Source organism: Megalops cyprinoides, chromosome 4, assembly GCF_013368585.1.
Source record: "Megalops cyprinoides isolate fMegCyp1 chromosome 4, fMegCyp1.pri, whole genome shotgun sequence".
In the NCBI taxonomy this organism is placed as follows: domain Eukaryota; kingdom Metazoa; phylum Chordata; class Actinopteri; order Elopiformes; family Megalopidae; genus Megalops; species Megalops cyprinoides.
In genome coordinates, this window is record NC_050586.1 from 43,732,554 (window position 1) to 43,758,705 (window position 26,152).

Genomic DNA, 26,152 nt, shown 5'->3' on the forward strand with positions numbered 1-26,152 from the left:
CATGGCAAACTTTATTATGAATAATGGTCCCCCCGGCCTCTGAAAAACCCTCACGTATTTTGAAACCTAAATGTTGGCAGGTATGGGTAGGGGGGACCTCCCGATTGCCACCGGGTATTTCACACACTGGGGGCAACATTAGATCAGATTTCATTTATATTTATGGATGGTTCACGTATCGCTATGAAATGCGATGGTTCACTCACGATAATATTAAAAATACATTCAACTACTTTTATGAATTACACACAATAAATTAAGTGAAGTCACAGAAAGTCTGAAAACAATATAAACTACTATTTTTCCAGAAATGCCTGCTCAGACACTAAACTTCTGGCAAACAATGAGAGCGAACTGCAGAAGATTTACAACAGCATATAAATAAACTAATGCCTGTATAGAGAGATATGAGATTTTTCCATTGTTGTCATTATTTTGTAATTATTTATTAAATGTAGTTTCATTTTTGATTAAAGTTTTTTATGAAGGTAACTGTTGGAAAAGATGAGAGATAAAAGTGAGGGTGTCTTCGTAAGTGATTATTTGGCATGGCTGATTCTACTCCAAGGGCTGTAGAGGGAACATGTCAAAGGTCAAGAGTCAGGAGGAAACTGGCTTGCTTTTAAAGCTCTTGTCAAAGGTGATTGTAATACAAAATAAGAGTAAAACAAACTTTTTAAAAGGATACAGCATATGGTATACCATACAAACACAGGATTTAATATCCAGCTTTAGATAATGATATTATTATTATTATTATTATTATTATTAGTAGTAGTAGTAGTAGTAGTGGTAGTAGTAGTAGTAGCAGTACTAGTAGTATATATTGGTTATTTATGTTAAGTATGTAGTTTTTTGTGTTTAAGAAACTGTAAGGAATACCGAAACATTTACAGACAATCACTTAGTAAGCTTTCCTTCTGATAAATATAAATTGAAAGTTCACATATTTTTATTAGAAAATATTCGAGTATTAGGTCAATATAAACACGGAATGGCAAGTCATCCAAACAAGATATGCTAATGACTCAGGTCAGATGGCATGAGTCAAAAGGAGATGACCTTTGTCCTCTACTGAGCTTTTGTCTTGTGTTCGTGAGACTTCATTTCGCCTTCTCGAAAGGTCCTCGGAATGTGCGCAGTGTAATTACATAATGTTACACGTTTTGAGAAATAATTGTATGTATCAACAATTATATTAATTATTATGCTATACGCTTTAAGCTTTATTATAAATTCATATCGCTTATAAAAAACGGGCCTGTGAAAAAGGAAATTGCTCCGGAATTTTGGTTAAACATTTACATTTAAAAAAAAACTTCATATTTACAGGCAATTCGAGGAAACAAAAACATATATTTACTGTTGCTTCCTATAGGCCATGGAATATTAATGTAAACGAGCACTCAAAGTGTAGGTTATTATCATTTTCGCTCGTGCCATTATGCCCGCTGGAGTTTGTTACGAATTTTCCTTAATGGTGGGAGTTCTCCCGTTGTACTGTGAAAACATCCCTGTCGTCCAGGTGCTTACAGAAAGCCAATAAAGTTACACTCTTCGCACAAAGATGGCTTTTAAAAACACAACTGCATACTAACAGCACGTCGCTAAAGCATGCTGGAATAAATGAATGCGTGTAACCATACAGTTTTCGGAGCTCAGGTAGCCTACTTCTTTGATAGAAGACACATGAAGAATATCGTACATCTGAAAGATCAAAAATTAGATATTTCAGTACAGATGTCCTACGCATCAATTACTGATCAATCAACTGATATGATTAAAAAGCTTAAAGCCCGAGGGGATTAATCAGTGATTACATATTGATAAGAGCCAGCCTTTTAGTCTGTCCCAGTTGAGACAGGTTTCGCCACTCACCATGCAGAGTCTCGGCCGACTTGAAATCAAACCCATAAACAAGTTTCTGTATTTCAAAGGCTGCATACTTCAAAGCACTATATCGTTACTGTGGCTTGTAGGACTACAGTTTTGTCGAAAAAGTCTTATATTAATTGTATTAAAATTGCAAGTACAGTAAAAACAATGAACTGAGCTTAACATATTGTATCTACAAAAAAGCAACAATAAATGTTATATAGCATGTGTACATATATAGACATGTAGTAACCTAAATGAACTAAAAGTACAAGCCTATTTAACACTCCATTCCATTTGATCAATGCATGTCAATTAAGTCACAATTATTCTGGCAAAGTTCTCCATTTTGTGTTTTTTCACATTTAATATGCCAAAGAAAATGTGTTCTAAAAATTGAGGGAAGATTATTAAAAGTAATTTCAAGAATAGTTTCATATATAGTTCAATATTTTCTTAATGTAAGAATCATGCCATCACGCACAGAAGTTAAGTATCAAGTCAAGAAATTAAACTTAATAATTCTAATATTATTCTAATACTCATAATAATCATAATATTGTTGCATAATACATTATGTGAAGTAAGCGCGTTCTCCTGCTAAATTTGTTTGTTTGACCAATCGCCCGTACCTTCGGTTCTCTTTTAAAAGCTTAATATCGAATTGATTTTATGCTCCTCGCGTCTAAGTACAGAGAGGAGAAATTAAGAAAAAAGAATGAACACTCTTGCTCTGTCGAGACATCATGCTAAATGACGAGTTCAGTGGCGAAAACCGCATATTTTCCATTCACAGATTTCAGGATGTTACCTTGCTTAGGTCTGTCTCACACTTTAAGTAAAACTTAAGTAAACTTTCACGTTTTCCCTCAAACAGCGAGCTCATCGATCACCAAAGGTAACGAAAGTAATTAATGATATCTGTATTGGAAAAGTCAAAATTGTATCAATTTGTAATTCAAAGTTAGAACCACGTGTTGAATCCATGGTTACTTTTTCTTGCATTGCTCTTACTTTACCTCGTTAGTTATATTCCATGTCCATGCATGGGTACGCTTGTCTGTGAGTTACCGTGGATGGTGATAAACCCGGAAACTTTCTTTTTGCGGTAACAAGTTGGTGTACTCTGAATAAACTCCTGTTGATTCACAATGTCGAGCATAAACAGTTTATTTTAAAAAAGAAAACACATATCTTAAGTGTTGTTAAGCATTAAAATAAGCGGGGTTTTAAAAATGTATACATCCACACGTTTAATAAAAATTGTCATGCAATTTAGTTGGCTAGCATCCAAATAGTTGCACTTTAGATTGCAAGCATCCAATTAAAAACTAACCGTACTATTATTGTTATAATAATAATAATAATAATAATAATAATAATAATAACAATAACAATAACAATAATAATAATAATAATAATGTTATTATTATTGTTATTGCTATTATTATTGTTATTAGTATTATTGTTATTATTATTTATTATTATTATTATTATTATTATTATTATTATTATTATTATTATTGTTGTTGTTGTTGTTGTTGTTGTTGTTAATATGATAGCATTTCTAGTTCATGATCCAAGTGATTACAAAATATTTACCCTATATTATGACGAAAAGAAAACTGAAAAGAGAATTTGATTACTATTCAACACTTGACTCAACACTTCATGTTGCCTCAAGCAGAGTTAAGAGGGCTTCACAGGACCTCGTCTCACTAAAATCTTCTTTAATGTGGATTACCCTCCTTCATTTAGGGCTGAGTGTGCTTCAAACCTTGTTTGATGGAGTGAGTTGCAAACCTGTTTTTGAAGTCTGTTCAGCCTTTCGAAAGCGCTGTGTTGAACTAATTCGTATTTATTTGCGCCCATACCTTGAAAACCAGTGCCTTTAGCTTTAGATTAGAGGTACCGTATGTCTTTATCAATTATAAAAGGCAAGAAAACATATCAGCTGTTATAAGTATAATAACACATTGCAATTTTCACAAATATAATTTCGCTTTCGTTTTAAATCAACCACCCAAAAGGTTACGTTCGCTAGAACTTTTTTAAACAGATTCTTTGTAAATATATACATAAATACAAAAACCTATATATTTATATCAGGACTCTTCGAAAATAAATAATAAATAAAAAGAGGTCTAGTGAGAATGTAGTCGGTCGTAGTGCATATGATTCACCCTAACTTGCACGTGCGCCCTAAAATCGCGAGTAGAAGCTGTCAAAGCAGGAGTGAAACCGTAGGGCCTGCGTTTACTTGCCTGAGCTTATGCTGACGCTATCCCGGCGGATTCGTCCAAAAACACAGCGTTTACCCTCTTTATCTCGGGTTTCGTCAATGAAATAATACTCAGTGGAATAATTTCGTCGAATAATGAATAAAATCGCAAAATTTCGTGTACTTACCAGAAATAATGCACATGGCAAAAGGCAAGAAGACGTGGCGTAAGGACAGATGCAATGCAAAGCTCAAACTGATTGCCACTAACGGTATAGATTTGCATTGAGTCCTCTGCACAATGATTCTGATCAATACCCCTGCACTTGCGTACCAGATGGCATAGGAAAAGAACAAAAATGAAAAAAAAAAAAATGTTTCAATCGATTTAGTCGTTCGGACCCCTATTTTTGTCTTAAACATATGAGAGTGGATAACCTTGGAACTAAATGCATTATAATTCTCTAACATATTCATATTTATTGTAATAGGGATGCATATGAATGGCTATGCGCATGACTGTTTTGTGTTTGAGAAGCTGTGTTTGTGTGGTGTACGTATAAGAAGTTTTACTGAATTATTATATCGGGGCAGTTATGAGTTTCTGACTTGATAATTCAAACCCTGGCTTGAGGTTTCCCTAAACTTCCTATCGTAAATTATACCAGCCCTTGAGTAATACTACCAAATCGCCTTTGTTCAGAATTAAACTAGAAATGGTGCAGTTGCTGTGGAATAAATAATAATATTTGTTATTACTATTTGTTTTTAGTAAACCACTAATATTACACACACATGTATATATATGTATGTATATATATAAATTTGCTGCCTACAAATATGAACATAGTCTGGTAGCACACCACATACACCAGAGAGTTTGACTTGTCAGTTCATTATAAACACAAACAAATATCATTTCAATGACTGTATGCTATTTTTAAGATAATAATTTGAGGTAATGATCTACCCTGTTAACTATGTAATAGAATGTAGAGCAAAGTACAGTTCTGTTAATACATGCTGTACTTTGTCTTGCCCCCCCCCCCCCCCCCTCCCCCTTTCTCGGTATGTGTGCGTGTGTATGTGTGTGAACACAGTGAAGCATCTATGTATTAAAATGTATTCTATTCGAATGAATAGGCGTATTAAAAAATACTTGCCACGAAGTTATTTGCGTTTTTGTATAAACAAAATCCTCGCAGCAGGACAGATTTCGAGATTCAAGGCACCGTGGCAGGTACACGGGAACTTTTCAATTTGCCTTCCATTATTTTGCACTGACAGCTGAAAGTGCTTGGAGGAGGCTTTTTTTCCTCCAAGAGACCCCCTGCCCCTCCTTTGGCAGCTGATCAAAAGGAAAATAGGTCACGGTTCTCAAACTTCTGTCCCTCAGTCCTTAATTATTGTCTCCTTAGACAAAGGCAACATCTGCGCAACCTCAAGCCAAAATTGCCACCCAGAGCAGGCCGACAAACCCTGCCTCTAAAGAGTTTACCACTTCGAAGCATTAGATCACATTTTGCTAGTGCAAGTAATATCGCACTGTCAAAAGAAAGGTTCACGTAGGACTAAAATGGTACACACAACTGAGCTTAATATCTTTTTTAGATAATGAAAAACTCACTCCTCGTTTACCGTTTATGTTATAATTTTTCAGTCAAAATCCTATGAACATTTTTTGTTTTAAAAATGCATTGATTTAATTGATCTATGAAACAAATTTACATTAATTATTAATGAGCTATTCTTTCAGATAGGCGACGACAAAACCAATAGGCAACATGACGTGAGCTACAACACAGTAGTTAACATTTCCAATCAAGTTCTTTTTTCAAATATTTAATGCTCATACAGACTTCAAATACTTTCAGATCCGCGGGTGTCCGCGCATAATCCTTATTTGGTTAACTGCTGCCATCTTGTCACGTGTTCAAATACAGTGACGCATCCTTGAGTTGTGAGTCCTGAGTAAGTACATATCTCTCCTAATATGAGCACTCAATGCACAAATTTGTATGTTGCGTTTCAGTGAAATAATTCAAGTAGGGTTTAAATACTTGTGTTGACGATGTGTGGATATATAAATCAAATTATGAAGCATTTCCAATGTTGTTCAATAAAAGCTATAACGTCTTATCAACGTTCAGACTCGGACAGAGACTGTCAAAATGTGCATAGTAATATGAGTGCAGCGCAGTATCCAGCCACAAACAAAAAGAAAATAAATTCATACTTCGATTCGTTGGGTTTGGGCTATACAGCGTAGACTGATTCCCTCTCTTCTGGTGAGTAATGACAGGTAAGTGAAGGGTTACCCCTACTTGAAAAGAAATCAAGACTTACTGACGTTGTGGTTCCAGATGCAAACACTGAATACAAATCTCAACCGAGCATGGCAACTGGGATCGCCAACCCAGTAGTTTTTTTTTTTTTGATAAGTTCACGGCAGAGCAGCGTAGACGCCAATTGGTCGGAAGCGATGTCTGTCAGGGAGAATTCCCCTCCCGCTCTGATAGGGTAGGGTGATAGCGGAGCAAATCCATCCTGGACAGCTCCAGCTGCTTAAACAGAATACGTAGGAGGAGGAGAGGGCTCGGACATGGGGAGAATCAGCACTGGCCCGTCTGATAGAGATCGGTAATTTTTTTAACTAAAAAACCGAGAGGCCTTAGGAAACGAAAGAAGAAACAAACCCATCCCTGGCACGAAGCATTAAATACACCAATGGACTGAATGAAGACTGCATACAACGCCTATCGATGCCTGGCCAAGGATTTGGACGCTTACGCCATGAATCCAGAGATGACAATGGACAGCATTGGCAATCTGCATGTTGGAGTAAACCATGACCAGGATTTGATGAGCGGTCACAGTCCCCACCACGACCGGAACACGAGGGCTTCTTTGAGTATACATCAGGATTTGGCGACAGCTTCTTCGCGGTCAGCAATGGTATCCAGCATGGCTACGATCCTGGACGGGACTGGTGAGTACCGTCCGGAATTGTCTCTGCCGCTCCATCACGCTATGAGCATGCCGTGTGACACATCCCCGCCTGGGATGGGCATGAGCGGAACTTACACTACTTTAACTCCACTCCAACCCTTACCTCCCATTTCTACCGTTTCTGACAAGTTCCACCCTCATCACCATCACCACCAGCGTCTCTCTGGGAACGTAAGCGGGAGCTTTACGCTGATGAGGGACGAGAGGGGTTTACCAGCAATGAACAACCTCTACAGCCCTTATCATAAGGAAATGTCTGGGATGGGACAGAGTTTATCCCCCTTGGCCACCAGCCCCCTTGGCAACGGCTTGGGTTCAATCCATAATACGCAGCAAAGCCTCCACAACTATGGCACGCATGGCCATGACAAGATGCTGAGCTCTAACTTTGATGCCCACACTGCCATGCTGGCCAGGGGGGATCAGCACCTCTCCCGAGGCCTCGGTGGCCCCGCGGCAGGTATGATGCAGCATTTGAACGGGATGCACCACACCGGGCATCCGGGCCACCCTCAATCCCACGGGCCTGTGTTGGCTTCCAGCCGGGATAGACCGCCCTCCTCCTCGGGAACGCAAGGTACCAACTCTGGGCAGCTTGAGGAGATCAACACCAAAGAGGTGGCACAAAGGATCACGGCAGAACTGAAGCGCTACAGCATTCCACAGGCGATCTTCGCCCAGCGGGTCCTTTGTCGCTCGCAGGGAACGCTTTCCGATCTCTTAAGAAACCCCAAACCGTGGAGTAAACTTAAATCGGGAAGGGAGACGTTCAGGAGAATGTGGAAGTGGCTGCAAGAACCAGAGTTTCAGAGAATGTCGGCCTTACGGCTTGCAGGTAAGACAAGGTAGCTTGATAAAAGTTTTATTTAAGTACTTGATCTGATCCTGAGGATTGCTTCGCGCTCTGCCGTGAAAACCAACTTCATGTTGCCTTATTTCTGATCTGTAATTCTGCTTAAAAAGTATTGGAACTAGGCAAATTTTGGTGACTTAAATGACTAAAACTACTGTCAAATTAGCATTGGCATTGATGGAAAATAACAATCAAAACAGTAGTGTGGGAGAATAACATTTTATTTTCGAAATTATTTAATGGCAATTATCTTTTACAATTATTCCTTGTAACAATGGTACACTTTTTGGAACTGAAACGGAGCACTACTATTTTAGTCACAGGGTATAATTCCCTTCATGTTGAGTATACATTTAATATATAATGTCATATCTCAGTTCTACAAAATAAGTATGTATTTTAAAAATTCTGTATTATATCAGCACAGGACGTGTACGCACTGTAATTTAACATTTTAAATTCTTTTGTTCAGAAGAATGTTTCTGTTATTAATCTGCTTTGTTTTTTTTCTTTTTTTGATTTTTGTTTTTTTTTTTTAACTTGAGCTCGTTTTTTCTGTCATGTTCCTACAGTTTTGTATTACGTGTTGGAGTACGTTACAAACAAAGGTTTAATTAAAAATAGTACAGCATCAGCAAAACGACGTCTGTTTCAAAAACGCCTAAGAGCATTGTGAATGTTCACAACAATTACATTCTTACATTTTAAGTTTCCCTCTCCTGTCACTTGAGGAGGGACGTGTGTGTGTGTGTGTGTGTGAGAGAGAGAGAGAGAGAATATGAAAAGGAGAAAGAGGCGACGAACAAAGACACGGGAAATTGATTATTTATATAGAGGTATTTGTGCCCCCTCTAGCGATGAGAAAATGTAACTCCAGTTCTCCTTTTGTTCTGGCTAGAACAAGAGTTCTCACATATGATTACTTTTCTGTTCTGGTGTATTTGAAATGTATTCTGCATTCTGGTAAATTTATGAAAGCACATATTTAACAGGTAACCACAGACAGACATCTTACTATCAAAAATAAAAATTTAGATATTTCTGTTTATGTATTAATGGTTTCGGCATTGCATCCTGCTTAACAGAACAAGTAATTTTGCACATTTTATGTTGATTTTCATTGCATTGAACTAGTGTTCGAAGGCAGTCCCGTTGCGTGTAATGAAATGGGAGAGCTTGAGGAAAATTTAAAGGCGTAATATAATATATATAATATGTTCCTATTAACTACGTTAAGGTTTATGTTTTTTTACAAATATTTACACACTAAATATATGGTCCTAAGGAGTAAGCATTAATACAGCGACGTATTATGTTAACAATGAAACATTTCAACATTATGAAGAAGATTCGAATGTATGTGTGTACGAAACATGCATGCAAGCGTGCGTGTGTGGTTATATTGATGTTTTTATCATCCATGAAATGCTTACGTACGGAATAGATATAGAATATGGGTAACATATGAACTGTATAATTGATAGCTGACAAAATAACCGACTTATACTAATACTTGGTGTTGTAGAAGGGTTACACAGTGTATATGGAAAGCTTGTATTATGAGCTTGTATTATGAGAAGATTATGAACATGAAATGCACAGCATAATACCGTAATACACAATACACAGTGGGTATTTCAAAACGGAATGGGCGCATTGCAGCACTCCCCGTAGGACTTTTATCTTACAGATGGTAAAATACTCTGCGGCCTGGGTTTACAGGGAAGGCTTTACGTGATTGGCGAGAGTGGGGGATTGAAAAGAAGAGCAGCAACCGCAGCAGCTCAATGAATTATTGATAGAAATCTCTGCATGACCCACAGACCGAGCACAAAACGTCACCTTGTCTCGAGTTAAACAGGCAAGATGTGGCGCTAAGCGCAAGCCTTTTGTTCGTCAACTTGCAATATCAAACATTTAGAATATAAATGGTTTTAAAACCATTTCACACTGGAGCCGTCAGAGACGTCAGAGTTGTCCTGACCAGGATAAATACATTTTATTTTATTATTTGGTTGTTGACTAAAAAGTGGTGGATCGTTCTAAGGCTAATGCAAATGTGTAATAATAATATTTCACAAGGACACTACACACAGTACAAATATTAGTGATAACCCTAAAAATAATAGTGAGCAATGCATTGTGTTTTCTGCAACAGTCGTTATTATGGTTGCCTTAGTGAGAAATAGAGCACTAAAAGTAGCCCCTTTCTATCTGCATAAAGCGATGACCTCATCTAGACTGAATCGAAATGGCCTTATCTCCCCAGTATTAATTTTGTCAAATCAAACGTGACACTTGACTCAAACTAATTCCACTTGCACAAAGCAATCAGGGTGAAATGTCATTTAATGCGTTGACACAATTACTCAAGCCTTATTAGGTAGAGACTGGTAAGATTATTGTCGTTTTGACATTGCCTTTGTGCAAGCGCAGCGTTACCAGGAGCAATAGAGTTTGTAAATTGCCTACTTGTAAACAGCACTAAATCACACGGAGACGCTGAAGCTGTAGCCTACATTCGAAAGTAAAAAATAAAATGAACAATTTTCCCATTTACAGTAAATGAATGAAATGAGAATGCATCTTTGTAAAGTGAGTGTAATATTAAATATCACTAGTAGAACAATAAATTACATTATTAAAACCTTTAGCTTTTAAGATAAAGCTTGAAGCAAGGTTGTCTACTCTTCGGCTAGACCTTGCCTGTAGTATTTCCCGGTATAATAATCGCACCTTCCAGATATAATGAAGAATCCCCGGGATACGCAGAGCAGGCAGAAAAACCAAACTCTTGCACACGTGCACCCTTAGAACAATGTCCAAAGAAGGAGAAAGAAAGATACACAGGTTTATTTACTCCAATCTTTCAATCGTGTCGTTGTGTCACTTTCTAAAACAAATGTGTGTATACTGATGTGGATCAATGCGGATAATCTCTTGAATATTAAAAGGGCATTAATGCTGGCAACAATAACATAAACGTGTGGACCCAGTTCGCATTGATCTGGAACTTGATCCGGGTCTCTTCCAGTAAAGCTGATGATGACAGTCTCTTCCCCGCAGTCAAGCCCTCAACTCGGCTCTTGCTTTTCGCGCAGTGGTGAAGCGGATGGATCTCAATCTTGATTTGGTACTACATCGGTTGGTTCAGACAGAGGATTCTTACTGGATGTAAGGAGAGTAATTTTTTGAGCCAAACTGACTGAAAATGGCTTCGAATTTCAGTGGTCTTCGAAATTACTGAGAGATTTTACTTACGCTATGGATCTGTAGTGGCGTACGTCCGGTTTAGGTAAAGGTCTATTTTGTGTCCGTGATATTTTGTGCTGGTTATAGCCATTTTGCCCCCCCAAGACCTGAAAGTTAAAGCTGAGGCCCAAAACACAAGAGTCTGGCTGGCTACTTCAACTTGAAAATGTGGGAGCCCCAGTCCCAAGTATAGACGTTCTGTGTCAAATATCCAAGGCAACTGTCATGGCCACTGGCTCAAAATTACCATCACGTAAAGTCGGGGTTTATTTTATAAGTTAACACAACATAGGGTATCACTGACAGGGACAGTCACAGATTATAACCGTTTAACCCATTTAACAATAGTATTCATGTAGTTTGGGAGGAGGGTATATGTGTACAGAATTGTTATGCTGTGATTTTATCTTGCTAACATTATCTTTTGTCATTGGTAGGTTTGCACAGTAATACTTTTGTTTTTAGCTCATCATCCTATCCAGTTTTATTTTGTTTAATATTCTACTGCCATTCAGATGCAATGCTAAAGACCAAATACTCTCTTGTGGTTTAATTATGAGACATGTTTAACTAAACCCAATATGTTTGAATGGTGTAATTTAATGAAATTGCATTACATTATATTATTGGAATTTAACAAATGCAGAGTGACTTACATCAATTACAGGTGTAGCGAAGGGTGAGAGCAGTCACCCCACCCAGCCTCAAGCCCGGGTCTACAGGGTACCAACCATGCGACTTTGACCACGACGTCAAAGAGCCAGGCTCTTTGGTATGGCAGTCAGAGCACATACTCAACCATAGTGACAGCACTCTGTCACACTGCCATCCCCTTCGGGAAGCGCACCCATGCGCTTCACGCACCATGGCATCCTTCACGCATTCCCCTGTCGTACTTCTCCCATCCCAGGGTGCCCCACTCACCAGTGCTTCACCCATCTCTGGGGTCCCTCACACACCGGGGTCAACCAAACCTGGGGGTCCCTCATACAGCTCACACACTGGGCATGTCTCCAATGGCCTTACAACAAGCCATCCCACTCCTGACACCATTTTGTAGCGAAGGGCGAGAGCAGTCACCCCACCCGGCCTCAAACCCGGATCTACGGGGTACCACTTTGACCGCGACGCCAAAGAGCCAGGCTCTTTAGTATGGCAGTCAGAGCGCATACTCAACCGTAGTGACAGCACTCCGTCCCAACAGGTTTTTACAATGTTTTCCATTTATACAGCTGGATATTTGGAAATGTTCCTAAAGCTATTATTTTTCTTACTTAGTGACAAATGCCATCAAACCATTCATATAACACTTTTCTTTTCCATGCCACCTCATTCCTTGTCATCCATAAATGGAATCATCTTGGTGTGGATGTGATATAGCATTGATGTGATATAACCTGCAGCCCTACAGAGTGCTGCCCACTGTTTTGAGCAATGCCAGAGAGTTCCATTGCCAAGCATGGAGTGACACCTGCACAGTGTAGGGGGAAAAGCCCACGGATAACTGCTGTGTTTGGCTTCATACAGACTCAATGGACTGCTTGTTTTCTGCCTGTACACATTGTCCCTTGCCTTAAAGAGCACCTAGGGATATTCTTAGTAAAGTAGGTCATTTACTTTTGCAGTCACAATCTTAAATGTTTAACATGTAATGAAATATATATATAAAGACTTGCAACATCAAATCAAATACTTTCCTTGGGGTTTTTCTCCCATGAAATCACATTGCATAACTTTCAGCTGGGCCTCCCTGTCTCTCGGCAGGGCCGTATTGCCAGATATTTTCCAATCAGGCAATTGCATAAACATGACTCTAAATCAACGGCGCAGTTATCTCTCTGGTGCAATTATCTATCTCTTACAGTTTAGAGTGTCTTGCTATATTAATTGCTGTTTGCGATTTGTTCACAGTGAAAATCCTTAAAACAAAAATGAAGCAATATCAAGAGTTAGAGTGTTATTTGCGAACAATTATGCAATCACATGAGGAAACATTCAAGTGGTAAACCTCGGTTTTTTCAAATCCATGCTAATAAGAACCAGTGATTACTAACAAAGAGGATCTTTGTTAGGTCTGAAACCTCACCTCTGAAATGATCTTTGGAAAACAAATTATTGGATTACTATATTCCTTGTTAGTGTCCCCAGTGAATGGACACCATAAATATTATAATGTGTCATATGGCCCCTTGAATTAAAGATGACCTATTTGCATGCACATTTTGCTTTATAAGCTAATCAATGCATTTCCCATCTCTTTGTCCCGTATGTCAGCATATTCAACAGAAGTGCCTGTATTTTGCACTCTTCTCAGAAGGTAGTGTTGGTAATGTCATGTTAATTGCTATACATAAAGGAACAACAGATTAAATGAAATAAGTGTTTCAACAAAATACTTTTTACTTGTATGTGTTCATCATGAAATCACCTGAATTAGTAAATCGCCTTTTTGGTCTGGCTATAGTGATTCAAGTGCTGTGTATATTCAGCTGTCAGTATATTTTGTGAAAATGATTTAACGATTACTTTTATTACATGACTTGAATGGCATGACTGATGGCTAAATAATACTCAAGAACTAATGCATGGAATAGCAAAAGGAATAGCAAAATGTTTAATGATGTTTTGTTGTCCTGCGTCTGTGTTAATAACATTAAGCACCATTTTAATCATTGTAATTCTGAATTTAATTGATTTCTCTAACTCAATAATGTTGTTATTGTTTAAAGGTGTTATTATCAGAATTACTTTATCTACTGAACATCAATTCTTTACAGTGCTGTACTAAAATTCAGCAATGTGTTTTGCTCTTACCTTTCAGAAATGCATTTAAGCTAGCATTACTATTACATAGTGTGTTTGACAGTTCCTGAAATGAAGGGAAAATGTGAAAAAAATAACATGCTTGAAATTAAGGGCAAACATCTTAACTGGACATTTTTTTTCATTTCAGTGTCCACTTAAGAGGCTTGGAAAAACCCTTGTCTTACATGTGCAATTATTGAAGAGAAAATGAATTAATGTCAGAGACTAAAAAGTAAAGCTAAAATGTTTTCAGCTAATGAATTGTCTTCCTACAATCATCGTAAAATATGTTTTATGACATTATTTTTTATGTTGTTTGTCCAGATAAACAGTTATGAAATGTACTATTTGAGAAAACAATTCAAATAGGATGCAACATGGCTCAAAACCATATGTAAAATATGCATTCCTTTGTGTATGTGTTGTGATTTATGTTGTCTTTTTTCCAGGGAACCTTACTTAGGTTTTTCACATTATCATGCTGTCAATGAACATTAGTGATGAACATGTCTGGCAACAAACCTTTGGACTGCTAGTGTCCTCAACTTGCATCAATAAAAGATTCCAGTTTGACCCTATGTCTCTGGAACAATACTCTTGATTAGAAATGGTCAAAAACAAACCCTATTCTATCTGTTGCGCTTTTGATAAAGAAAGAGTTTTCTGTAAAAGGTGAGTTGTAGATTAAAATGGTTTATGATACAGTCTTCTGGACAGGAGGTTTTCTTGTTCACTTTCCAGGTGAAAGAAATATTTTGTAGGCACTTTGCTGAAGTCAAAAGGTGGAGTTTGTTGGATAAAATGCATAAGGAAACAATGTTGTACTTCCAGTTAACATTTCAGTAGATCAGAGTTATACAGAATGTATAAAATGTAATGTAAGCATTGTGAAATATCCAATATAAGCTTCTCAGCTAAGCTTTTAAATAATGAAGTTAAAACTGCTTTGAAAACTTCAGAGCAGTTTTCATGACACAAAGCAATTACCTTTGACCTAGCTCCTCCTGTACCTTAGGCTGAATGAGTTGTTTTACTTTAAGCTGATGTCCTGATTCATAGACCTGTATTGTAATAATGAATCTTGCCTGTTTTCACCAGGAGAATTCTGTAAACAAGACGAGACATCACAGCGACTTATGTTTTCTGGTAAAATATTTACTTTTTTCACCCCGCATTACTATTCTGCCATTGCCTCCTGCAACACATTCAACACCGGCTATCATCAATTTTACACAAGTCACTTGTTGCTTTATTATATAGTAGACTCTAATGATCAGTTGTAGTGCTTAACTGTTAATATATGTTTCACACTAAGCTACTAATGCTAAGCAGGACCAAGCAGGACCAGAAACTCTAACAAAGTAAAACTTTACCTGTTGCTCTCAAGTTTTCTCACTCTTAAAATGTTAACATGTTTGTTTGCATAAATTCATTTCAGGAGTGTCTGATATCTGATGTAACTGTTTTGACTAGTTTACTAATGTATTTGGTTAAAAGCTGCTTTGCTGTTGTGTTGGTGTACCCAGGCTGGGGTTATTCAACTTGCATATGTTTGGTTCATTTGGAATTCAGCCTTCAGAAGAAAGGTCAAACTTTTTCACTGTATTTCACTGTTTACCTCTCTCTGTTATGTGTTCTAACTCTGGAAAACATACAAAATGAAAAAATACCTGAGTCTGGTTTTGCAATTACTGTCAATTTCTATCTTTAAGTAATTATGGTTTTGATAGCAGAATGAGAAGTATGAACTTCTACCAGTGTATGTTTTCTACGATTCTGGACTACTTCAGTAGTCTGTGCTTGTATAGGTGGGATAATGTATAAAAAAGCAGAGATTTTTGGATATTAACAAAAACAGTATTAGTTAATTTGTTAAAACTAAACTGCATTGCCAAGGGTCAGACTCTTCTCCCATACTGCCTCCTTTCAAATTGGACTTAAGTTTTTAATTGAACAGCTCAAGCCTCAAGAGGATGCCTGAAGTTTTTCATTACCTAATTTCCCTCTTTAGGCCTGGTAATGATACACCCCCTGAGTGGAGGGAGGCAGGTCTCCTGACTGGATTTGCCATTTGTTTTTCATGTGCCATCTCCCATCTGGGGCCTAAGAGTCTGAGTATCTGATCTCTCTGTTAGTGTTCATGCCATGAGTACTGGAGAATGCAGTTTAGGTTTAATTAGACCTTACTTTAATATTTGGATGTCCCAGCTACTGTAGTACCAAGCGTTCATGTCTCTCAGTGTCTACAGCAGCATTGTGAGAATGCTAGGATTAATATATTCCCACGTGTAGCTCAGAGGTGAGAAGTACTTCTGGACTTGACTTGTTTTGCTCAGCACGATGACAGTGGTCAGCGGGGTGAGGTGTGGTGTAGTGGATAAAGGTCTGGACTCTGGACCTGAGGGCTGTGGGTCCAAAGTCCATATGGGACTCAGCTGTTGTGCTGTTGAGCAAAGTGCTTGATCCAGTTAAATGTTAGATGTATATGTGGGTTATAAAACATTTAAATGAGTTATTTTTATGGTATGGGAGAGGAGAAATGTTTTGATCTCACAGTTACAGGAGAGGATGGTTGTTTTTGATGCCACAGTTACAGGAAACCAGGGTTGTTTTTGACAGTACATATACAGGAGGGGAGAGTTGTTTACAGGAGAGGAGGATTGTTTTGAGGTTTCTTCTGAGTGGAATGCATGTGTGCTTTTAAACCTATCAGTACCCCTGTCTGTAGCATTAATTTGATGGTCGTGTGTCTAATGAATCTTGAAAGGTAATGGATGTTGGTTGTGGCTTCCATGATGCTTGAAGCAGATGTATTCTTGTATCATATTGTTGCATTGTCATGAAACATTTTTTTTTTTGGTTGTTTGTTAGGTGTTGGTGGTTGTGGAGGGAAGGGGGTGGTGGTTACAGTGTAATTGTTGAAAGATTTTGACTTCAGTTTTCTTTTGACCACAAGTCCAAACCCATGATAAATGCTTTTAGCAATCTCTAACAGCATTTATCCATATTTAGGCCATGTCCTATGCTTAATAAACAATAATTAAATGAGCACATTTGTTGATATTATGTATGTCAATGTCCAGTTGTGTTTACCACTTTCTCCAAGCCTGAATGCACTGGACTCCCTAAAATATGTGACAGATAGTTGCATTCATTTAATTTTATTGCATAGCCCATTGCCAGGGCTGTTTTTACACTAATGGAATGGCCACCATTTGTTCTAATGCATAGTACTATTAATTGCATAGAGCTGTTCGCTCCTAGTTTTACAACACACTTTACTGAGCAGTAGTATAATACAGTTCACTCTGGTAATGATATATGTATATGCTTGTTCTTGTATTCTTCCAAAGTGCTGTGTTGACAGAGCATTTACATCCATGCCAGTCCAGACTTTGAACAAATATTGGGCAAAATGATTATTTTCGTAGTGTTGCCTATGTTGGTTCAGTTCATTTTGTGTGTATTCTATGTCACATCTTTGACTACTTTTGACATTCTTTTCAGTAATTAAATACCATTGCAGTATCATAGACTGCATGATTAACCAGTCAGGGACTAATCATTTGAAAGATCACAGTGCCTATATACATGCATGCATGCTCAACAGAAAACCCTTGACATTTAATGTAAATACAAATGTGCTCATACATAATACTGTCATAGAATTGACATCCGTACTACCTTATGTAAGTGTTATGTAAATACACATGCATGTTCATTCAATGTTTAGAGGTTTACTATACAGAACAGGCTGCATAGCAAGGAGTGGATGCATAATACTTAACATAATAATACGTAATACATAGTAATACCAAAAACCAGTACTTTCCCAATTTTCATGTGAAAACAATCAAAGATTCCAACTTAGATACAAGTACAGAGTAATGACATGGAAGCATGTTTTAAAGCCATGAAATGGCTGCAGTGAGCAGTACAGAAGATTAAAAATTGACCTTTTAATAGAAAGAATGTAAATTGATAGGTTTTCCAGTATATGTGGTCAGTTTTGTATAGTAACCAGGATCAAGTCTAAGCTGTAACTGAAAACAGAAATTTACATGCCTCAAAAATATGCACATCCTGTTGTTAAAGTGAAAGTTTGATTTTTTTTCTTTATTAAATTGTTTGTTTCTCTTTTTACACATGTATGTCATATTGCCAAGGCAAAATTTAATCATAAAATAGAATGCTTTTTCAAAAGCCAGTTTTGACATAATTCACTTTTATTTGTATATCCCACAGTTTGGGGTGGCAAAATGTGCATATTGCCCAGAAAACACTGTTGGAGTTTCTTTTTATTGATATTTTTTAACATGCCAAAATGACAGGAACATCTTCATGTTTAAATAGTAATTCCTAGAATAACATATTTGTGATTAATTGTGTAACATGAAATATTGGATTTTTTCTGTTGTGGGTGAAGAGGTCTGGGATCATGAATAAGTAAGGAATTAACTGACTATCAGAAAATTTAAATTAATGTACACTTTTTTTGATCCTGAATTCGTAAGCTGTACCTATGCACACATTTGTTTTCCTCAAATGGCACTTTGTAGTGTTTCTGTTCTTTCTTGCATTTTCTCACTATATCCATAAATAGAAGCAACCAGTAGATAGAATTACAAGCCCAAGCTGTTAGATGCAGTATATTGAGCTTGTTGGGTGCTCCTTTCCCAGCAGTTTACAGTAAGCACTTTTGCAGAGTGTTAATCTAACATACGGAATATGCTTTCACTGAGGACAAGTTTCTAATGCAGGGGTGATAGCTTTTAGATTTCGCAAGCTTGCTGAGCCCCCAAAAGCATGGGCACTGAGTATGGCTCCTGTTATCTGATTGTATCTTCACCAGGATCAATAAGTGCTGTTTACACAGCCTAAACAGATCACTTTGACTCCCTCACTCATCTTCAAACTAGTGCAGCTGTGCCTATTTTTCATTCCATCCTGTAATTTTTGCAAGCAATAGCACATTCAAAGAGACCTAGTGCTTTCAGAATGGTTAAGTTCAAACACACAGGAAGCCCCCAGGTTCAGGTTATTTGAAGGATTTAGGCAAACACTCACTGCAGTCATACTACTGGTATACCATTCTGTTTTTATTGAGGTCAAAGCACTCATGCTGCTCACATTAATGGAGTAGTCACATACACTCTAGGCCAGAGAACACGTTGGAGAGACCTAGACTGGACAAACAATAATGGCAATCGTATAGTGTTGTAGTCTGTACATGTTCAGATTCTCCCTCTTAGCATACATTATGCTGATACCCACCTCATTTTCAAATCAGCCCAAATATCAGTCTAAAAAAACAATATTTATTCAGTTTAAACTAATGATACTGACACGTATATATTCAACAAGTTGGTTCTCTAAATTTGCCATTTACTTCCACATAATTGCATTGACAAGAGTAGGCCAACATAAAACATGTCACAAGCCAGTCTACATATAACCATTTTGAAGTGACTTAATTGACGTAATGACTTCCAATCATATTTCCTTATTTTAAGTAGGCATTATGGTCATGGAGGTTTGATTTATTTCTTGCATATGACAGTTATGACCACATCACAAGACATCCTCTTTCTTCAGTGAAGTCTGAGAACTGCCATTTCCTAGATGTAAAACAACCAGTTTGTTGAACAAGTTCAGGTAGTTGTTATCCACTGATTTTAAATTATGGAACCTTTAAATAATCAGCAGTGTAGGAAGCCTTTTCGTTGATACGGAATATTCCTTTGACTATAGATGTCAAGGCTCAGGCAAGGACTCAGGCGAGTACCACGGGAGCTTCGGGTTCCAAGCGTCTTTAATGAAATCGTCAGGCAGATCGCAAATCAGAAACAGGCAGGGTTGAAAACCAGAAGGCAGTCCATGGACAGAACGAGGATCGGGAACCGGAGCAGGCAGGGTCAGGAACCGGACAGGCAGGCAATCAGGCGAACATGGCAAGGCGGCAGGCAAAAACGAGGCCTGGATACGAGCAGGGTCGAAAACGAGAAACACGCAGACAGAAGCAAACGGCGGGGACGAAACAGGAAAAACACACCGTGAAGAACTAGCAACAGGACAGGGAAAAGCAGGGAAGATATAGGGCAGGGCTGACGAGGGAATGGGAAGCAGGTGTGCAGGCGGGCGGAGACCGTGCGGGGACCGGGGCAGCGCTAGAACACAAGGAAAACAAAAGCACATGGACAAGGAAAACAAAAACACAACAGCTAAGGAGGCGGAGCACTGACAAGAGAATTGTTTTGCTTAGTCAATGCTTTATAACCATGGAGAACATAAGAATGGTCTGCAGTCCTTGCAGGGATTTGGTCATTTGGTACAGGCACATGTTGTTGATGGTTGAATAGAAAAAAAAAATATTTATGTAAGATAAAACACTGTGAATGAAATAAAAAGGCTATCTTGGGAATAAGGGAAAAAAATCAAGCATAATTCAAACTTGAAAATAAAGATTTTGACACATTGGTGAACAGTCACAGAATATAATGTGCTGTGGCCTCCCATGTAGCCCAGTCAGCAGCCCTATGGCCCAGGTTCAATCCCAGCAATGTCATCAGCCAAGAATACCTGGGAGTCCGGAACAAATTGGAACAAATTGGCTTCATTCTGTCGGGACAGGGGTAGGGCTGTTGGCAGGGTTTCCTCATCATCCTCAGGCACCTTGCAACTCATTAGACCTATGCTCCATCACACAATGTTTACATCACTGCACTATGCAACTTGTAATGCAAAAAACAGATGTTGGCTATTTGCAAGTGTAACACAAGAGTGCATTCATCTCAATCCAGTGCTCTTGTGTGAGTGCAGAGATTGTTATTGTGAGACAAATTGATGTGTAGTTGACAGTTCCAAAAAGGGTTGCATAAAGAGTGGGGGTAAAGCATAAAAAAGAATAACAGGGTTCCTTGGCTCTCAGTTACATCAGCACCTCCTTGTGACTCTGCAGGTGCCAGTGAGTTACTGAATGAGAGTGACAAATATGCTGCTCTTCCATTTTGCAGCAGGTCTCCAGCAGTATTCAGTGTAGTTGGCAGTGTGAATAATAGCCATTGGCATCTGGGTGAGTGCACTGGAGGAGTATGCACATTTGCTAAGCAGGAAAAAGGGAAGGCCACAGAACAGAAGGTCATTAACTGATCAGTTGAGCAACTGATGTTTCAAAGAGGAAATTTGGTTTTAATCACACCGTTACAGTCTTTAAACTTGTTTGGCTTCTTTTGCCACCTTCAGAGGGATATATACAATGGTGAAATGTATCAAAACATTTTCTTGTAATAGTGTAATAGTTACGGACTTATTCTCGACAAAACTCAATTACAGCTTCTTGCTCTAACCCTTGTATGTGTCTAGCCTGTTTGGAATGTTTTTGTACTCTAGGTGCACATTCCATTTGCAGTAATATTAAGGTAAACATTCACAGTCAAATAAATGTGAGTTCGAGATCTTCACTTGATTACCTTTATGTTGTCCTCTTGGTCAAATCAGTTACAATGACTGCATCACTAATCTCAAATTCATTCTGTCGTTATTTTTACATATACAACACAACATACTGTAAATGGCACCCCTCCCTTGGTATACAGTACTCTGATTGGCATCACATTGGAACAGACAGACTCCTCACTTAACATTACTTTTCATTAGTTTCTGTTGTGTGGCCCCAGGCACAACATAGCCCCATGCTAGTTACTCAGCACCAAGTTCACGTGTAAGGTAGGCTCAGATGCCTCCAACTTAGAGGACTGATTTTACTACAAAGGACTTGGATTGGCCAGAGCAACATTCTGTAGTCTGCACAGCACTTTGTGGTGAGGGAGGATGTTGATCCTGCAGATTACTCTATCAGATATGCCAGTATTGCAGAGAGGTAGTGGCATGTGGATTTCCTGGCCGTTATTGGCTGGGAGCTGAGCACGTCTGAAGCATTGTGACTGCTAATGTGATTGCTGTTAGCCAGCGCAAATTAAAGTGAGTGGTGAGCGGACAAACTGGCATTTCTTTTCTCTGCATCCCAGGGACCTCTTCCCTTTTACTTTGTAGTCATGGCATTCTCAGTGTTGTCATATTTAGTTCAAGTTTTCATTGGCTTCTTATTCCCATGGTTACAGGTGCAGGGAAACCTAAAATTGCCATGATTGCATCCACATTTGCACAAATGATTCATAATGGGCAGGTGACTGAGATGAGTCTCTCAAGTTAGATTAATTCATCTTAATTGATTGTTTGGAAGTGACTGATAATTTGTGATTTTATTCTCCTGGGTAATATTTTGGAGCCAAACCTGTTGCTATCTCATTACATATCAATGTGATCAACCAGAAAAATTGCTGTCCATAGAACTTGTAATCATGAAGTAAATTCACACTGAATCAGCCCGAGTAGAGGATTGCCAAATTCATAAGGATAGAAAGTATCTTAAAGGAGCTTTCACATGGGAGCCATCACACAACCAGGTGTCTGTCTAGTGAAAGATATTCACATTTCAATCCACCCATCAGTAGGTGAGACTGCTGCCGGTGTTAGCTTGCTCTGTCTTGACTTTAAAGGCATATCACAGATGCATCAAGACTGATTGCCAACCCCCGAGAGCAGTAACTATGTGAGGAATTTTTTTGGCAGCAATACAGACTAATCTAAACTAGAGGGAAAAATCAACGCTGTTGTAAGTTTTGTAGCAGCGGATGGTTAAAGTTTATATCTGCTGTTTAAAAATTAAAAGGCCATAACTTCCCTGAATATTGTATTTGAGTTTAAAGATGTACTTTTGGATTATGCTAGAATGGGCCGGTTTTAAGATTTTGGGCAAAATGTTGTTCATTAAGTACCTATGAACATGTCATTCCAATCATTTAATATGATTGGATGTTTCTCTTTTTTATGGAGTGTCTGTACTGAAAGAGGTTAACTCAAATTGAGGTTTATCAAACACAGAAGGACGCAGATGTTATTTGGTTAGTTTACCACAACAATACACTGTCTTCATGTGATCATTAAAGCTACCCGATAATATCATGCGAGATGTCCTTTGCTTGTCACATCATTTCCGCTTTCTCATTATCTCATCTTTCAAATATTGAACTGAGGTCAGGATTTAGTCCTCTTTTTTGCTGTTTGGCCTTTACATAACTTTAAATAACAAATTTAAGGTAGTAAAATGTTCTTAACTTTATTAATTTAAATCAGTACTTTTGAAATTTCTCATATGGTTTAACATACCATTCATACTATAGTATACATAAGTATACAGTAACTTTAATAATAAAATTATGTAAAAATTATGTAAAAATTGGAAAAAAAAACTTGAAACTATTTCTCAGAATTAAGTACAAGAGAGCCCACTGCAGTAGAACTGGGTCAGGTCCCTGCATCTCCTTAAATGTGTTATGCAAAATTAAGGCCAAACCGCAAAGTAAGAGGATTGAGTTCTGTCCTGGCATTTCTACTTTTCTGTTCTATTCTCTATTTATGATAACTGTGACAGAGCTGGTTTGCTTTTCATACTCAATGTACATTACACAACCAGTGATATTTTTGATTTTTCATCTCTTCCTGCAAAAATGTGAAATAAAGCCTCTAAGATAACTGCACAACACTGATTAACTTTAATGAAATTTACAAAATCCTTTCCTTTGTCACTGCCAGTTAATAAGTTAATTGTAACACAATAAAGAGTACATTCTAACAAATTTTAATTGTTAAACAGTCAAGTGTAGAAAACAGCATATCCATTTTAATTTGTGCTGATATTGTAATATGTTGACATATATTCTGGAATTATTACTACATTTTAAGACAGTAGTTCGATGTAATTTACCATAGAATACAAGGTAACTGAGCATGCTGTCTTTTTAAACTGGTCATTATTTCCATATAAACATAAAAATAGTGTGTTTAGCAATGGTGGGCATGGTACAAATGAGATGTCATAAAAAGGTTTCATGATCAACTAACACTCCCCCTTTCTTTCATTCTTTTATTTTATTTATTTTATTTATTTATTTTTTGACAGCATGCAAACGCAAAGAACAAGAACCAAACAAAGACAGGAGCAATACACCAAAGAAATCCCGCCTGGTTTTTACTGACCTCCAGCGGCGCACCCTGCTGGCCATCTTCAAGGAGAACAAGCGCCCCTCCAAGGAGATGCAGCTCACCATCTCACAGCAGCTGGGCTTGGAACTGGCCACCGTGAGCAACTTCTTCATGAATGCCCGGAGGCGAAGCCTGGACAAATGGATGGATGAGGGGAGCCCAGGAGCAGCTTCCTCTGCCTCCAGTACTTGCACCAAAGCATGAAGAGGGGGAAGGGGGAGGGGGAGGGGGAAAGGGAAAGGGAGAGGAGTCAGTGCACCAGGGAGGGGCACGTTACTCAATGCCGACCTTTTTTTAACTTTCCTTTTTGAGGGTGAGCAGAGGGAAAGGGCTGTTTATTGGTAAAAGGAGAAAAAACACAACCAAGTGTTAAAGAAAATGCAAGAAGCAAGCATGAGGATAAAGCCACTGACACACTGCCTGGATAACCTGGTATTTGGTATTCATTATAGAGGAGTTAAAACTGTAAGCAACTCCTCTGCAATCATTCAAAAGATTATTGAAACATTTAAATTCATTAAGCATTGCTGCATAAAAGGTTTCAAAAAATATTTAATACAGAGAAAAATACATTCTATGCATTACATCTCTGCATATTATACTTTAGAGATTTTTATAAATTTTATTTTGACTGCTGAAATGCAGTATTTAATAGTAAATTGTCATTTCAGAATAAATGACGTTATTTCCCTAAATTATATTGAGAACCATAACTAGCAGTTTAAGCTCGTATAAAACCAGTCATTTTGTCTACACCACATGTACATTTATCTAAATGTACCATATGTTTTCTTTATATTGCCAAAAAAAAAAAAAAAAAAACATAAACATGCAGCAGGTTGTGTAAGTGTAGCCAGTGGCTTTATTTGGAGTGACAGAGGAACATCCTTGGTCAACAGGGGTATATGCTTACCATGGGTCGATATTACCAGTGTCAGGTACTGGCAAATATGCAAGCACAGATCTCACATATTTAAGTAATGCCTATATTGAGGAACATACCATTTCATGTACATCATCCCCCCAACAGCATGCAGTGACTACCACAAGTGCCCTTTTGTGTCATTTCTGGTGGTCAGGAAAGTATGCGAGCACAATCTTGAAGCACATTTATTTTGCAATACACCTGGAACTCTTCAATAAGTAATATTGTTCTTCATACATTAGAATACTCAGGATACCGTTTCTATGAAGCGTTTGAAGAACATTCATGCCCCTCTCTCACAACTAAAACCCCATGACTTGTAGCTACTGTTGGAGTTGTGCCCCCCCCCAACATCCTCTGACTTAAACTAGAGTGTACTTATTTTTAAAACTTATAAATGATATCTTTTATTTAATGAGAGAAGACAAGGCAGTCTATCAGAGCATTGCTGATTTAAGAAACCTGAGATTAATTAGTAGCCTTCATCCCTGTAATGATTTCATCACACATTTACATCTACAGGAACATCTACAATGCAAGCAATGGCCATGGCCTCTATTCATTCTAAATGTAATTGCTGTATGCTGAGACTATAAGTAGCAGGTTTAAGCAAATATTAATTATTTGATGCTTGTACAGCGTTGTGGTTTTGACAGTTGCTGTAGGCATTGCTAATGGTTTGGGTAAGAAGAATAACATTTGTTTAAATTCATTACACCAAATTTCTGATAAACTGAACTATGTTTAGTGTTCAGTTAACTATGTACCTAGACTCTCCAGCAAGGTATAATGTCTGTTTTTAATGAGCTGCCATGACCCTTTAGATGATGCCAAGAGGACAATCTTAAAAATGAGTATTTACAGTTGAAATGTTTTATATAAGGCTAGGAAGGATGATGAAAAGGGATTGTAGTATTTCAATATTGTTTCTCTCTGTAGGCGATGAGAGGAGAATGATCTGCACTGAATCGAAATACTGACCATCCGTTCTTTCTCTCTACACCAGCTGACAATACACACAAGGCCTGATTATGTCTAGTATGTTTAGTATTAGTATGTTTCCAATCATCCCTTACACCCTTTAAATCTACATGATTTTGCTACAATC

At 37.9% G+C, this 26,152-nt stretch overlaps 1 protein-coding gene across 3 annotated transcripts; it reads left to right on the top strand.

Moving 5' to 3' along the window:
* The first annotated feature begins 6,680 nt into the window (after positions 1 to 6,680).
* LOC118776873 (one cut domain family member 2-like) lies at positions 6,681 to 24,323 on the top strand. 3 transcript variants are annotated; one of them, XM_036527487.1, is made up of 3 exons: positions 6,681 to 7,940; positions 15,114 to 15,161; positions 24,037 to 24,323. In XM_036527487.1, the coding sequence occupies exons 1-3, from the start codon at positions 6,833 to 6,835 to the stop codon at positions 24,321 to 24,323; spliced, it is 1,443 nt and encodes a 480-aa protein (XP_036383380.1). In that variant the 5' UTR covers positions 6,681 to 6,832. The 3 variants fall into 3 exon arrangements, with proteins under 3 accessions (XP_036383380.1, XP_036383381.1, XP_036383382.1); XM_036527488.1 differs by lacking the exon at positions 15,114 to 15,161; XM_036527489.1 differs by lacking the exon at positions 24,037 to 24,323 and having other exon boundaries at positions 6,681 to 7,950; positions 15,114 to 15,136.
* Positions 24,324 to 26,152: the final 1,829 nt, after the last annotated feature.

Excerpts from the sequence above, each read along its gene's own strand:
- LOC118776873 (XM_036527487.1), top strand. The coding sequence starts at position 6,833 with ATGAAGACTGCATACAACGCCTATCGATGCCTGGCCAAGGATTTGGAC. Across the intron at positions 7,941-15,113 it reads GTCGGCCTTACGGCTTGCAG|GAGAATTCTGTAAACAAGAC; the intron begins GTAAGACAAGGT and ends TGTTTTCACCAG. Across the intron at positions 15,162-24,036 it reads ACAGCGACTTATGTTTTCTG|CATGCAAACGCAAAGAACAA; the intron begins GTAAAATATTTA and ends ATTTTTTGACAG.